Genomic DNA, 12,197 nt, shown 5'->3' with positions numbered 1-12,197 from the left:
ATTATGGCCTTATTGGTTTGTATACCGTTAATATATTGACAGAGCCCAAAAGGAGGCAGCCAGGGCTAGCGGAGATAAACTGGAAACATGTATCATAGAATGGTGGAGTCAAGAGCGTTGCTGGTTCAATGGAGAGAGGTAGCTCACGTGTTGGAGCTTGGCGGTCAGCCGCGAGCACCTTTTGAACCTTCGTTGCTGACCGCCACTCGTCTGAACGTCCTCCGTGTCGGCGGGCTGTTCAGAGAGTCAAACTGTTCCTCTTCTGTCAAGGTCGAAACAGTGGGTTACACAGTTCCGGCCTCAGTTTCCAGCCTCAGTCCGCTTGTTCCTCCCAGACGACAGTGACACGGTACCGGATAGAGGGAGGGGAGAGCGACGCGCCGCTGGCCCCGTCTGAGTTCCATTGTAGCCACCGCGCGTCAGAGTCACAGCACTTAAATATCGATTTCGGTTTGGTACAAGCCCCGCCCCTCAGTTGGTCAATCTCAATTCAACCACACGCGGCCCCCGACGGAACCCGCACTGAGCCAATCAGCGGCAGCGCAGCCACTGTGGACGTCAGTGAGACTTGGACAAGAGGTGAGCAGTTCAGCATTGCTGTGTAGAGTCACGCTTGGAAGCCGCGCAGGGAGTGCTCTCCGATGGAGCGTGTGCTGGGATTACAGCGGGCACTGCATGGTCATGGTTTACATGTCATTTTTATCGGTTCATTGTCATTTTGTACTTTTGGGTCAAGCGTGGTAAAAAGTGATCTGTTGTTATGTTTGAAAGAGTAACAAGGTAGCCCAGAGGTGGTAGGAGAACGAAAACGGACTTTCATTATCAATGGGAATACAGGGAATGTCTTACACATTAATAAGGATAAGTGGTGATGCATAAATTACAATCGTAGTTTAGAGTTGACCTATTACTTCCTGTTGCAATTTGATGTCTATTTTAATGTTACGGAGTGTGGTATTAAAAAGAACAGTCCACGAATACACCAGCCGGTAGCACTGCGAGATGAACGTAAGATATTTGTAGCTAGGTATACCAGGCCGTATGTGTGGTTGGTGGTGCCTCATGTAGATGTGTGACAGCATAAAATAGGGCTTTACAACGTGACTGTGTTGTAAGTTGAATGACGCATAGAGGAACTTGGATACCCTTGAAAGTAAATAAATAGTTGGTCGTGTAAATGCGCCAAAGTAAATACATAAAATGTTTTTAAATAATTGTATAATTAAAAGCTCCACATTCTCAGGTAGGCTGTGTTTCTACCATAGGGCAAGCGTGACTGACCCGATGAATAACAGGCGCTAAAGCTGAAACGATTGTTCAGTCAATGACGAAAAGTTGTAATCAGAAGAACTTACGTTTATTACTTTAGAGTTCTGTTTGTTTTCTAAGTTGCAAACTGAAAGGCCCTATCACCTTTTTGTTTAAAAAGTTCCAACTGGACTCAGATAAAGGTAAAGTAATGTGAGTTTTAGAGGGATATGTCAGAGCTTCTGCTTCTTCAAAACTTCATGAAAACTTCACTTTTCATGAAATTTAAAAAAAAATCAAGAAATATAAAAAATATAATAGTGGTGGAGGAAGTATTCATATCCTTTACACATGTACAGTAAATATAATACTGCAATATAAACATCCTCTATTACAAATAAAAGTTCTGCATTGAAAATGTCCCTTAAGTATGTAAGTATTACTACAGTAGCAACATGCTTGGAGCACCAATAATAAAAGTACTCAATGCTTAATTGTATACTGGTGGGTTGTTTAATCCATAATACTGAATTATATTTCATAAGATCATAATTTTAGCATGCAAAATCTTAGTAAGTACAAGTTAGTAAGTAACTTGTAAGTACACCTGTCAAATAAATGCAGTGACGTAAAAGTTAAGTACATCCATTTTAATACAGAACTTGAGTAAATGTACTTAGTTTCATTCTACTGCTACATAGAGCATGTTTTGTGATTCAAAAACAGAACAAAGATCAGTTTTCTACAGTTGATTTGGCAGTAAAAAGTGATGAGTAACAGTTCTATTTAATGTTTTATGGGGAAATAATCCCAACCTGCATCCAGAGTGCTGTTGTTTTCCTCACAAGACATTGCAACTTTAGCCACAAATCTTGATTGAAAGCAGTGGAAATATCAAATGTCAAAATCCTCAATGGCTTTGATTCACACAATATGAAATGATATATAAATGAATGGGGTTCACTTGCATACAGTAACAAGTAAAAACAACCCTTTACAATATGTTCTTCTGTCAAGTATCTGGAGCTGCGTTTTAACAGAGCGACACGTCTGCTGGGAACTGTGCCCTTCATTGTTCAGACTGTGAGTACAAAGTCAGTCAAAACATAATAAGGGGCTTAGATATTTTGAGGGCAGAACAGCAAATCTGACACCTGAGGGTCATTTATGTGTGTGAATTATTTCTCTCTGTCTGTCACAGATCCTCTACACTGGAATCGTCATTTATGGCCCAGCACTAGCTTTAAGCCAAGGTATGTTGGTTTTAGTCCACATTGGTCAGTTTACAATGATGACACCTAATGCTGATTGGTTTTGTGCCATTGAGTGACTGCTGTGTAATATCCTGCTTTCTCTTTCTCTCTCTCTGTCTCTCTCCAGTTACTGATCTGGATCTATGGAGTGGAATTATTTCAACAGGCATTGTCTGTACTCTTTACTGCACATTGGTTTGTAAAGAAATTGTTTAAATGAGTTCTGCTCTGTACAGTTAGGTACATAATCATGTGGCAACAGGCTCATTCAAAGCAAGTACTTTAAGACATTGAGTACTGTAGGCACAGAAAAACTTTGTATACCTGGATTTGAATAGAGATATCATTGGAGCATCTATCTGTGGTCTAAACTGTTACAGGGTGGACTGAAGGCAGTGGTGTGGACTGATGTGTTCCAGGTAAGCCTCTGGATGAAATTGGCTGGTTGATATGGTTTGTTTCACTTAGAGTGAATATACACTATATATACACTAGCGTTTCTTACACAGCAGCGTATCTTACCACGAGAAAAAGCAGGAAATGTATCACTATTATTCAAAAGTAATCACAACCATATTTTGGAATAATACAGTATATATAAAGTTATACATTATACATTATACGTAATCCATGGAAAATAGCTGAAGTGCAACAAACTGGTATAACCAGATACAAAAATCCAGGTAGGTGTGGTAATCAAATCTCCTATTTTACCTTCTAGATTGGAATAATGCTTGCCGGTTACCTTGCTGTCATCATCAAGTCTGTGACCTCACAAGGAGGAGTCCTAACCGTCATTTCAGATTCACAACAAGGAGGGAGACTCAACCTTTTGGAGTAAGTATCTTAAAGAATCAGAATATTAAGTCGAGAGAGGACTAGTTTCATTCAAACATTGCAACTCAACTTTGAGCAATAGATGCTTTTTTGGACTGGCAGAAAAATTATTTTCTGACCATAAAAAGCAAGACTATATATATTTATATATTTACTGAATTAGAAACCATGTTTTTATTGTGTTTCACCAGCTTTGACATAAACCCTCAGAGAAGACACACTTTTTGGACCACTGTCATAGGAGCGACGTTTGGCTATATCACACTCTATGGGACTAACCAATCCCAGGTTCAGAGATACGTCTCCTGCAAGAGCATCACTCATGCCAGAGTGTGAGTCACATTTTAATAAAGTCTTGCATTTCATAGAAACTATAAAGGATTATGTTTTACAGTTTTTTTGTATTACTGAGTAATATGTATTACTGATTCATGGGTAATAGGTGATTGAAAATAGTTCAAATCTTCACAGATATATGCATGTGGTAGGAAGGAACTGAGGAATATCAATAAGAGTGTATCAACTCAACCAGTCTGGACAACGAAATCTGAGGATTTGTGATAAATATGATTATATCATCAGTATATATTGATATATATAGTGATAATAGATGCTCTTTATCCCCCTCTGGTAAATGTACTTAATCTCTGACTGCCACCGCCATGGGGTTCAGTCACAATGCTGAAGAAGAGGGTTCAGTATTAGGGTTTTTATAGCGAAATTGAATTTGCTGCAATAATATATAGGCCCATGGATCCTATCAAATGTTTTTCAGCAACCAACACCACAATCACTGCATCAGGGCTAGATGCTGAGAGTAGTGAATCAATTCATAATTTTCCCATACTATAAATGTTTGTGTACAGGTCTTTTGCCTTTGATTGTATTGAGTTTGTGTTTCTTTCTTTTTGCAGAGCACTGTACATCAACTTGTTAGGTCTGTGCTCCTTCTTGCTGTGCTCAGTGTTTGCAGGAATGTGCCTCTACTCAGTCTATATGAACTGTGACCCATGGACAGCCGGACTGGTTTCTGCTCCCGATCAGGTACGATGGAGAGAAGCACAGCATAGCTGAGAGTTATAGTTGTCAGTGTTTTAACACAACACACACATATACTGTATATCTGTACACACAAGGAAACGAGTGGATTACAATAAACATGCTATGGTGTCACCATTTCTTTAATGTGTCAGCTTCTTTATCATGTATATTAATCCCTGTCATCCCTTCTCTACAGCTGATGCCATATATGGTGATGGACATGTTGACAGACTATCCTGGCCTTCCCGGACTATTTTTTGCATCAGTATATAGCGGCTCTCTAAGGTTTATACTCAACATTAAAGTCATTCCACTCCTCAGATCCAACTCACATACATAGCATTTTAAGCCGTGCCATGTTTTCACTGCTAACCTTTAGGCAGAATGTATGTACAGGAATATTATTGCCTAGCTCCTTTCTCACCATTGCTTACCATCTTTTGATACAATATATTATTTGAAGTAATTGATTATACGTGTCCATTACTCTAAACGGACATTGGCTGATAAATACTTATGATATGATGGTTCTTGCTTGTTTTTCTGATTGTGTTGTCATTTAACCCCAGCACAGTGTCTTCCAGCATCAATGCATTGGCTGCAGTGACATTAGAGGACTTTATCAAACCGTACACTAACATGTCTGAGAAACACCTGTTCTGGATGTCCAAAGGACTGAGTAAGTGGATTGTCCTTGTTTGCAGGCTATACTGTATGTCAGCTGAATGATTTGCCTGATGAGCACTATGTGATGGTGTAACTCTGGTAACTAAATTATTAATAGATTATTTCTGATACAATTTGGTTGCAGGTTTCTTTTATGGAGTTTTATGCATTACCATGGGTGGACTGGCCTCAGTCATGGGAGGGATGATGCAGGTAGAGTGGATCTGTTACACAAGCATCACAATTTCTGGATAAACAAAAACAGTAACCATGTCTCCTTAAACAGGCAGGTGTCATTATCGGTGGGGTCATTGGAGGTCCTTTACTTGGCCTATTCACATTGGGTATCCTCTGTCCATTAGCCAATTCCAAAGTGAGTATTTTTGCTTTTTCTGGTGTGATTCCTTTAACTCATGAAAATATTAAATAACTAATAATAAATAACTTTTGATTTTCCTGTTTTACTTCTATTGTTCTATGCTGCTCACTCATGGGTTGGAGTATGGTATTAAAGAATAAAGAAAAAAGCAAATGTTGGCACTTGTGATGCTACAACCAGAAATTAAAGTTTGACAAAAATGATATTATAACCCCAGTTTTATAATCACAGTCCACAACTGGATTTCCTCCAATCACACGTATGCCCACGGCCGACAGCGTGGGATTGGCGGTGCTCATCAGTAGAGGGCTCTGCCTAATAGAACTAGGGTTACAATATCGTAACCTTCGTTCTACCTGATGCCTGTTTTGATCGTGAGGTTGTTTTTCTATAGGGAGCTTTGTCAGGCCTTGCGTCAGGGTTGGCTGCATCCTTGTGTGTGAGCCTTGGAGCCCTGATGTACCCTTCCCCTCCTGCAATGACCCGACCTCTGTCACTGACCACTGAAGGTTGTAACTTCACCACGACACACAGCCTCAACTGGACCTCCACTGCTCTGCCCACAGAATCAAGCTCCATCACCACAGCCCCATTACAGAACAGCGATGACAAGTAAGTGTATAACTGCCTCTGATGAATGATTGAATGAAATAGCTATTGTAAGAGCAATGGAGCAGTTAAGTGTGAACTGAGATGGCACGAACAGTTCTGCTGGTTTTATATTATTTTCGTAGAAGAAATACGGGCATTGTTAACTAAAGGATACAAATTAAGACTGTAAATGACAGCACCATGAGACCACATAAACCACAGAAGAAGAAGAAGAAGAAGAAGAAGAAGAAGAAGAAGGAGAAGGAGAAGGAGGAGGACGACTCTGGGGATGGCAATAACGATTGGTCAGTCCACCACTTTGGTCCAGATGAATATCTTAACAATTATTGGTGGGTTGCCATGAAAGTTTGTACAGACCTTCATGGTCCCCAGAGAATGAATCCTAATGATTTGATCAGTGGTTCCCAACCTTTTTCTTAAGGCACTCCTTTTCTGTCATTGTGTAAATTGATGACCGCAAACTACGTGACTTTTATGGGTTTCATATTATTTTCAATGCATAACAATAACAGCACAAAACAACTGATGAACTGTACAATGAACTTAACCATAACCAACCATTACTGCAGGAAGTTATTCATCCAACAATTTGGATGCATTTTGAGCTGGTTATTTCTTGTGAATATTGCATTAGAGTTGAGAAGGGACTTTTTATTCAACTCTCTGGCTCTATTGTATATTTTTATCATTTCTAACAATCATACATACTTAAACTGCTTCTTTCAGTTTTTCTTCTCATTGTTCTATTGGCTCTTTTCTAATGCAGGACTAGGCTCTGTGAATAAAGCTTGTATTCAGGTCTTCAAAGTTTAGATCTTAAATAATGATTTAAACTTTATAAATACATTGAATTTAGTTTTCATTACATGATATGCTTAGATATAGGCCTACTGTCTATAATTTTCAAGTTGTCTTACACGCCTTAAAATCAAGAAGGCCTCACAACCCCCTCTAAAGCTTTGGCGACCCCTAGTGGGGGTCCCAACCCCCAAGTTGGGAACCACTGACTTTGGTGATTCCTTGACCTTTACTTACCATGACATTCCCATTTGTGGTTTTCGGTGGAAAGTTTATAACCAAATACCTGCCAAACTATTGACATTCTCATCAGCCTTAGGTGTAGGCTACAAATGTTAATATGCTAATATTTCAACTATGATGGTGAACATGGTAAACATTCAATTTACATGTAATGAGCATGGTGATGTTAGTTATCAGCTCAAAGCAGCTGTTCCTGCATTAATCTTTGCCCCAGATTTCATGGCAATCCTTCAAGTATTTGTCAAGATCTTTCAATCTGGACTAAAGTGGTTGACCCTGCTGTTTAGGAAACAGTTAAGAAACTCTTATCTAACTAAAATATTTATTAAAATTTTTTTGCCGGAGAGCTCAAATTAAACAGAACATATATAAATGGAAATGTGCAAGATTTCACTCCTGTTAATATTAATTTAATATGTAATATTTTCTCTCACCACCAGACAACTGGCAGAAAACTGGCACTCTCCTTCCTACCTTTACTTCTGTCTTATTGGAGCTGTAACTTCTATCAGTGTAGGAGTGATAGTCAGCCTGTTTACAGGTAAAGAAATATATTCTGTTGGCATTAGTTAATTACACTGGATATGGAAATCCAATATCACATTCTTAGTGTTTGTAATGACCCTGTTTTGTAAATTTCAGGAGGCTGGAGGGCCAGGGAGGAATCGAGGCTTTCCTTTATGAAAGAAGACACAACTACTTATCACATATTCTCGTTTTTCAAAGACAGAGTAAGCGCTGCAGCAGGAAAACAATATTATAACAAAGCTACAGACTGATAACAGCTGCTGACTTCTGCTTTGTACTTTTTTCTCTTCAGGTCATGAGACGAGCAGAAAAGCTTCACCTGACAAAAAACGGAGAGAAGAAAGTTGGCAACATAAATGCTGCTTTCTGTGATGGTGGTCTTTACAGGCAGCATTCCCACATTCATTCCCTCTAATGGAAACTTTTTTTTGTAATTACAAAAAAAACAGGATATCCCTGTTTAAAAATGTACATCTGCATGTTTATTGTTGTTCTCATTATATATTAGCTATTAATTATAGCTCTGATGTTTTAAGGAATTATTTTTTCCAGTCTGAAAATGTGTTTGATCTCTCTCTGACATGCCTTTAAATAGTGTAACATTTCTCTTAATTAGTATGTGTGTTATCCTTACTGCTTTTAACACAAAATTGAACACCTGCGCAATAGCTTAAACGTATCTCACAGCCAGAGGGTGCTGCTGATTTGTTATATGAGGCACATGAGCTCTTCCTTTGGATACTTGGATTTGAATGGAGGTACCATTACAACACCTGTTTGTGGTCTGCATTGTTACAAGGGTGCAGACCGATGTTTTCCTTCTGGATAGAAACAATGACGCAGTAACACCAGTACTACAAAGACAGATTTATAAAGGAATGATGTTGTTTGACCATTCATGTTCATTAATTAAACTGTCATACACAGCAGTTGTAGGCCACCACAGCAAGGAAACATGACATATTGTATCCCATTGCAAAAAGAAAAATTGTAATAAAAAACCCAAACAAACTCAGCCATTTTGGTTATTGTATGTCCTGACTGCTTTTCTATTTTGACATTTGCCATAAATAACACTGATCTGAAAGTTAGAACATACAAGAAAGTCATACATATAGTTTGGAAATCTTTACTTTATGTAACACTGTTAAGAAGTAAGGATTACAACGCTCTTTACTGAGGTGAATGAGAAGAGAACCTTCATTAAAGGAAATGTATGTGCTCTGTACTACCTCTGCTTCAGTATCACTGGAACCATAACAGCTACCAGTGTGGGAATACATATTTGCATTGCATTTTCCTGTTTTGTAATGAGCTTCAAGGTGTTATGATGCACTCTTTTGTGGTCTTAATGCACATTTAAGAAAGCTCGAATCTCAAAGTGTATCCAAGGTTTATGTCAATGAAAGAAGACAACTCTATAATCACCTATTCAAAGACAGAGTAAGTGCTGCAGTGACAAAACAACATGAGTGCTGATCTCTGCTTTGAGCTTTTCCCTCTTCAGGCCAACAGGAAACCTTGCCCTTACAGAAATCAAGGAGAAAAACTCTGGTAACTCCAGTTTATTATGACAGAGGACATCAATGTTTCAAACGTTGCTCTCTATCAGATAGTGCATTGATACATAGTCATGTACATTCAATCAATTTGACCATGTATTTACAAATATATACACTGAAATACGAAATACATTGAACAATATGATTCAGTCAGTCTGGTATCTGCACGATTCTGCAGTTTGTTATAGACACACCTGCAGCTGTAATACCTACCAACCCCGACAGCAGTCATGATCTGAACACCCATTTTACAACGACATTAAATGAATTCATCCTGATTGAAGACATGTTGATTCCTATTTCTGGAGGATAATGTTTGTGATTTAAAACCTGGCATTTAAGGTACAACTTGTGTATAAAAAACAGCTTCATCATCAACACTTTGTGGCACTTCTTACAGGTGGATGTTAAGATTACTTCTCATAAAGAGACAACTGTTTTTCACTCCTGCTCAGTATCGTGGGCTGCATGTGATAAAGGCAAATACCAACACTGTACTTTCCACAGACTGTTCGGAACCGTGGACTGTGTTTCAGTTCAGAAGGGTACATCAATGCTGATCTAGGAGTGTCATTATTTCTCTGGTTCACAGTACCTCTTCTTCATGGCTCGATACTTCCTGAGGAAATAGAGAGCCTCCAGTTCCTTGATGACAAAATCGCCACGGGCCACCAGCTTTTGGATCTTTTCGGGGTCCGTCACGTCTTTATTCTTCATGAACGCCGACTTCAGGCGCTCTCTGAAATACGCTGCTCCCTGGGGGTACTCACGGCCAAGATAGAGCAGCTTAAAGAGGATGAGAAACATACTGAAAACCACCTTCTGTGTGTGTGTGTGTGTGTGTGTGTGTGTGTGTGTGTCACTGACTGATTCACTTACGGTTTTGTAAAGCTTGATGACCTCCCCCCTCAAAGTGTTGGCCATGTCAGAAACGAGATGGCCTTTCACACTTCTGAAACGAGAAGAGTACGACAGAGAGACTGCCCGTTAACTGAGGCGACAACAACAACAACAACAACAAACATAGCTAAAGTTAGCTACAGAGGGAAGCTATGGCGTTCGTTAGCGGCTAACTATATCCATTACAGACTCTACAAACAACCATATTAAACAGAGCTTTCATATTTACGCGTGTTTCTTTCGTGAGTGGATTCACACAAGCGCTACGACACTGAAGAAGCGTCTCCTTCTGTTTGTCCTTTACGCAGTGCACAGCCGTACGTCGTTCCGTTACGTCGCAAATAAAAACAGATAACCACGCATGCGTACGCGTTTCTATGGCTACCTGGACGCTGTAGAGCTTTTTAGTTTTAGCATGGTGAGTTGTTCCACTTTCTTTCGACTAAAATGCTCATTTGTCATATTCAAATTGTGGCTTTTAACTGTAGTTCATGTAGGAAGTGAGGCTTAAGATAACGTACAAACTTAGAGGACAGTGAGTAGCTTTCACGTTAGCAGGAGGGTGCTCTTTCTTTTCTTCATTTCCTCACCAGTTTCTCAGCCTGTGCCTTGAATCCGTGTTTTAAACCCTTTGTCGATTTTCTCTCTGCGCTTTCTTCCTGTGAATGGTAGCCGCCCAAGAAAGGAAAGGTATGAGCAACAAGTCAGTCAGCACATTTGTAATGTTAATTCTGCAGGAATGTGATTGTCATAGGTATGTAACATCTGTGTGTCTGAAGATATATGCAGCCAGGCAAAGAGTACACCATCCTATTCCTGCAGTAGCTGCCACTAACACACTTGTATGCTCAACCGTGTGTGTGCCCTCAGTAATGTGCCTTTTCCCACTACCACACACCGCCTCTGTTAAACACTGATCTGTAATGTTTTGCTGCTTTCAAGTCATCCAAAAAGGGAAAGCCGGGCAAGGCTCAGGCGAAGCTGCAGCAAGAGGAGGAGGAGAGGAGGCTGCAGGAGGAAGGTGATCCAGATATCTGATCTAAACTGGGGCCAAAATGATGGACTTGTTGGAGGCGTCAGAGTGGGGCATTAGGGGGTGTTGAGGTACTGCATGTACAGATCATAGTGCTTTTGCCTTACAGAGGAAGCACGGCTGCAAGCAGAGAAAGACGAGCTGGAGAAATTGGAAAGAGAGAGAAAAGAGAAGGAGCTAGAAAGGCTTGAGTTAAAGGTAAGCTGTCCCTGTGGAATATAAAATCATGTGAATCTGTTTTTCAGATGAATTAAATCTGAAATGAACTGACTAAAGACCAGAACTACAAATACTAAACTCGACAGCTGTTAATGTAAATACACAGTGGACTGTCTTGTGTATGGGCATACTGCTGTGCAGTGCTCATGGGTGTCTTTTCCTGACAGGACCAAGAGCGCAGAGAAGATGAGCTTAATGAACTCCGCCACCTACTGGAGGAGAATCATACTGCAGTAACCAAATGGAAAACTGCTGCTGTGGAGATGAGCAAGGTGTGTGTTTCTGTCTGTGAGTTATTCAGCAGGAGGGAGAAATTAAGGGATTGGGACACAACAAGGTAATAATCATTATAATGCAATACGCTTTCGATCCATACTCCAGCAGACTCCAGCACGGAAAAAAAGACTATGATGTTCATAAAATGTTTTTTTTTTAATGTAAATAACGTGATCAGACATTTTTATCTTTCTTTCAAAAGCACCAGTAGTTTCTGTCTCGTGTTTTTCCAGTGGGAGAGATACATGCGTTGTGATGGGTCCCCAGACCCGGCAGTGCATCAGGATATTAACACATATATCTGCTTATGGAGAGACGACCCAGAGGTCAACATCACACCCGTGCTCAAGCAGTGTAACCTCGCTCTACAGGTGTGTATTTTAATGTGTAAATGTGTATGTGTCGCACACTCATGAGAACAAATCAGCTCCAGTTTTAAGGATCAGTTAACAAAGTTATCAGAAATAGACTCACTTGCATAGATGCATACTCTATTTGTGCTATGTGACATGTGTTTGTCTCTCTAAGTCTGAAGCAGTAGAGAAGATAATTATATCCAAATAGATGACTTAAGTGTTAAAAAACGACTCACTTTATCCCAC

General features: G+C 39.8%; 3 protein-coding genes across 3 annotated transcripts in view; 2 read left to right on the top strand and 1 right to left on the bottom strand.

The window, feature by feature from the left end:
• Window positions 1-8,412, top strand: part of LOC118338552 (sodium-coupled monocarboxylate transporter 1-like) — a 60,860-nt gene extending 52,448 nt beyond the window's left edge. Inside the window, exons 8-17 of the mRNA XM_035675873.1 lie at window positions 3,530-3,670; window positions 4,253-4,382; window positions 4,576-4,664; window positions 4,949-5,058; window positions 5,191-5,258; window positions 5,332-5,418; window positions 5,819-6,036; window positions 7,518-7,618; window positions 7,720-7,808; window positions 7,898-8,412. Of these exons, the coding sequence (XP_035531766.1) occupies window positions 3,530-3,670; window positions 4,253-4,382; window positions 4,576-4,664; window positions 4,949-5,058; window positions 5,191-5,258; window positions 5,332-5,418; window positions 5,819-6,036; window positions 7,518-7,618; window positions 7,720-7,808; window positions 7,898-8,020 (1,156 nt within the window). The 3' untranslated portion in view covers window positions 8,021-8,412. The remainder of the gene's footprint in view (window positions 1-3,529; window positions 3,671-4,252; window positions 4,383-4,575; window positions 4,665-4,948; window positions 5,059-5,190; window positions 5,259-5,331; window positions 5,419-5,818; window positions 6,037-7,517; window positions 7,619-7,719; window positions 7,809-7,897) is intronic.
• A 743-nt stretch (window positions 8,413-9,155) lies between these two features.
• lyrm5a (LYR motif containing 5a) lies at window positions 9,156-10,407 on the bottom strand. Its single transcript, XM_035675875.1, has 3 exons — window positions 10,297-10,407; window positions 10,047-10,119; window positions 9,156-9,953 (listed from the first exon to the last, which is right to left on the bottom strand). Exons 2-3 carry the CDS (start codon window positions 10,089-10,091, stop codon window positions 9,741-9,743), a joined length of 258 nt encoding a protein of 85 aa, XP_035531768.1. The 5' UTR covers window positions 10,092-10,119; window positions 10,297-10,407; the 3' UTR covers window positions 9,156-9,740.
• A 587-nt stretch (window positions 10,408-10,994) lies between these two features.
• cfap94 (cilia and flagella associated protein 94) overlaps window positions 10,995-12,197 on the top strand; it is a gene marked incomplete at its 5' end in the record, with an annotated part of 5,898 nt that continues 4,695 nt past the window's right edge. Inside the window, 4 exons of the mRNA XM_035680992.1 lie at window positions 10,995-11,088; window positions 11,210-11,298; window positions 11,487-11,591; window positions 11,829-11,966. Of these exons, the coding sequence (XP_035536885.1) occupies window positions 10,995-11,088; window positions 11,210-11,298; window positions 11,487-11,591; window positions 11,829-11,966 (426 nt within the window). The remainder of the gene's footprint in view (window positions 11,089-11,209; window positions 11,299-11,486; window positions 11,592-11,828; window positions 11,967-12,197) is intronic.

Source organism: Morone saxatilis, unplaced genomic scaffold (genome assembly GCF_004916995.1).
Source record: "Morone saxatilis isolate NCDOM2014 unplaced genomic scaffold, NCSU_SB_2.0 Contig10, whole genome shotgun sequence".
In the NCBI taxonomy this organism is placed as follows: Eukaryota; Metazoa; Chordata; class Actinopteri; family Moronidae; genus Morone; species Morone saxatilis.
Note: the sequence above shows the minus strand (reverse complement) of the source record. Positions and strands in the feature narration are given on the sequence as shown.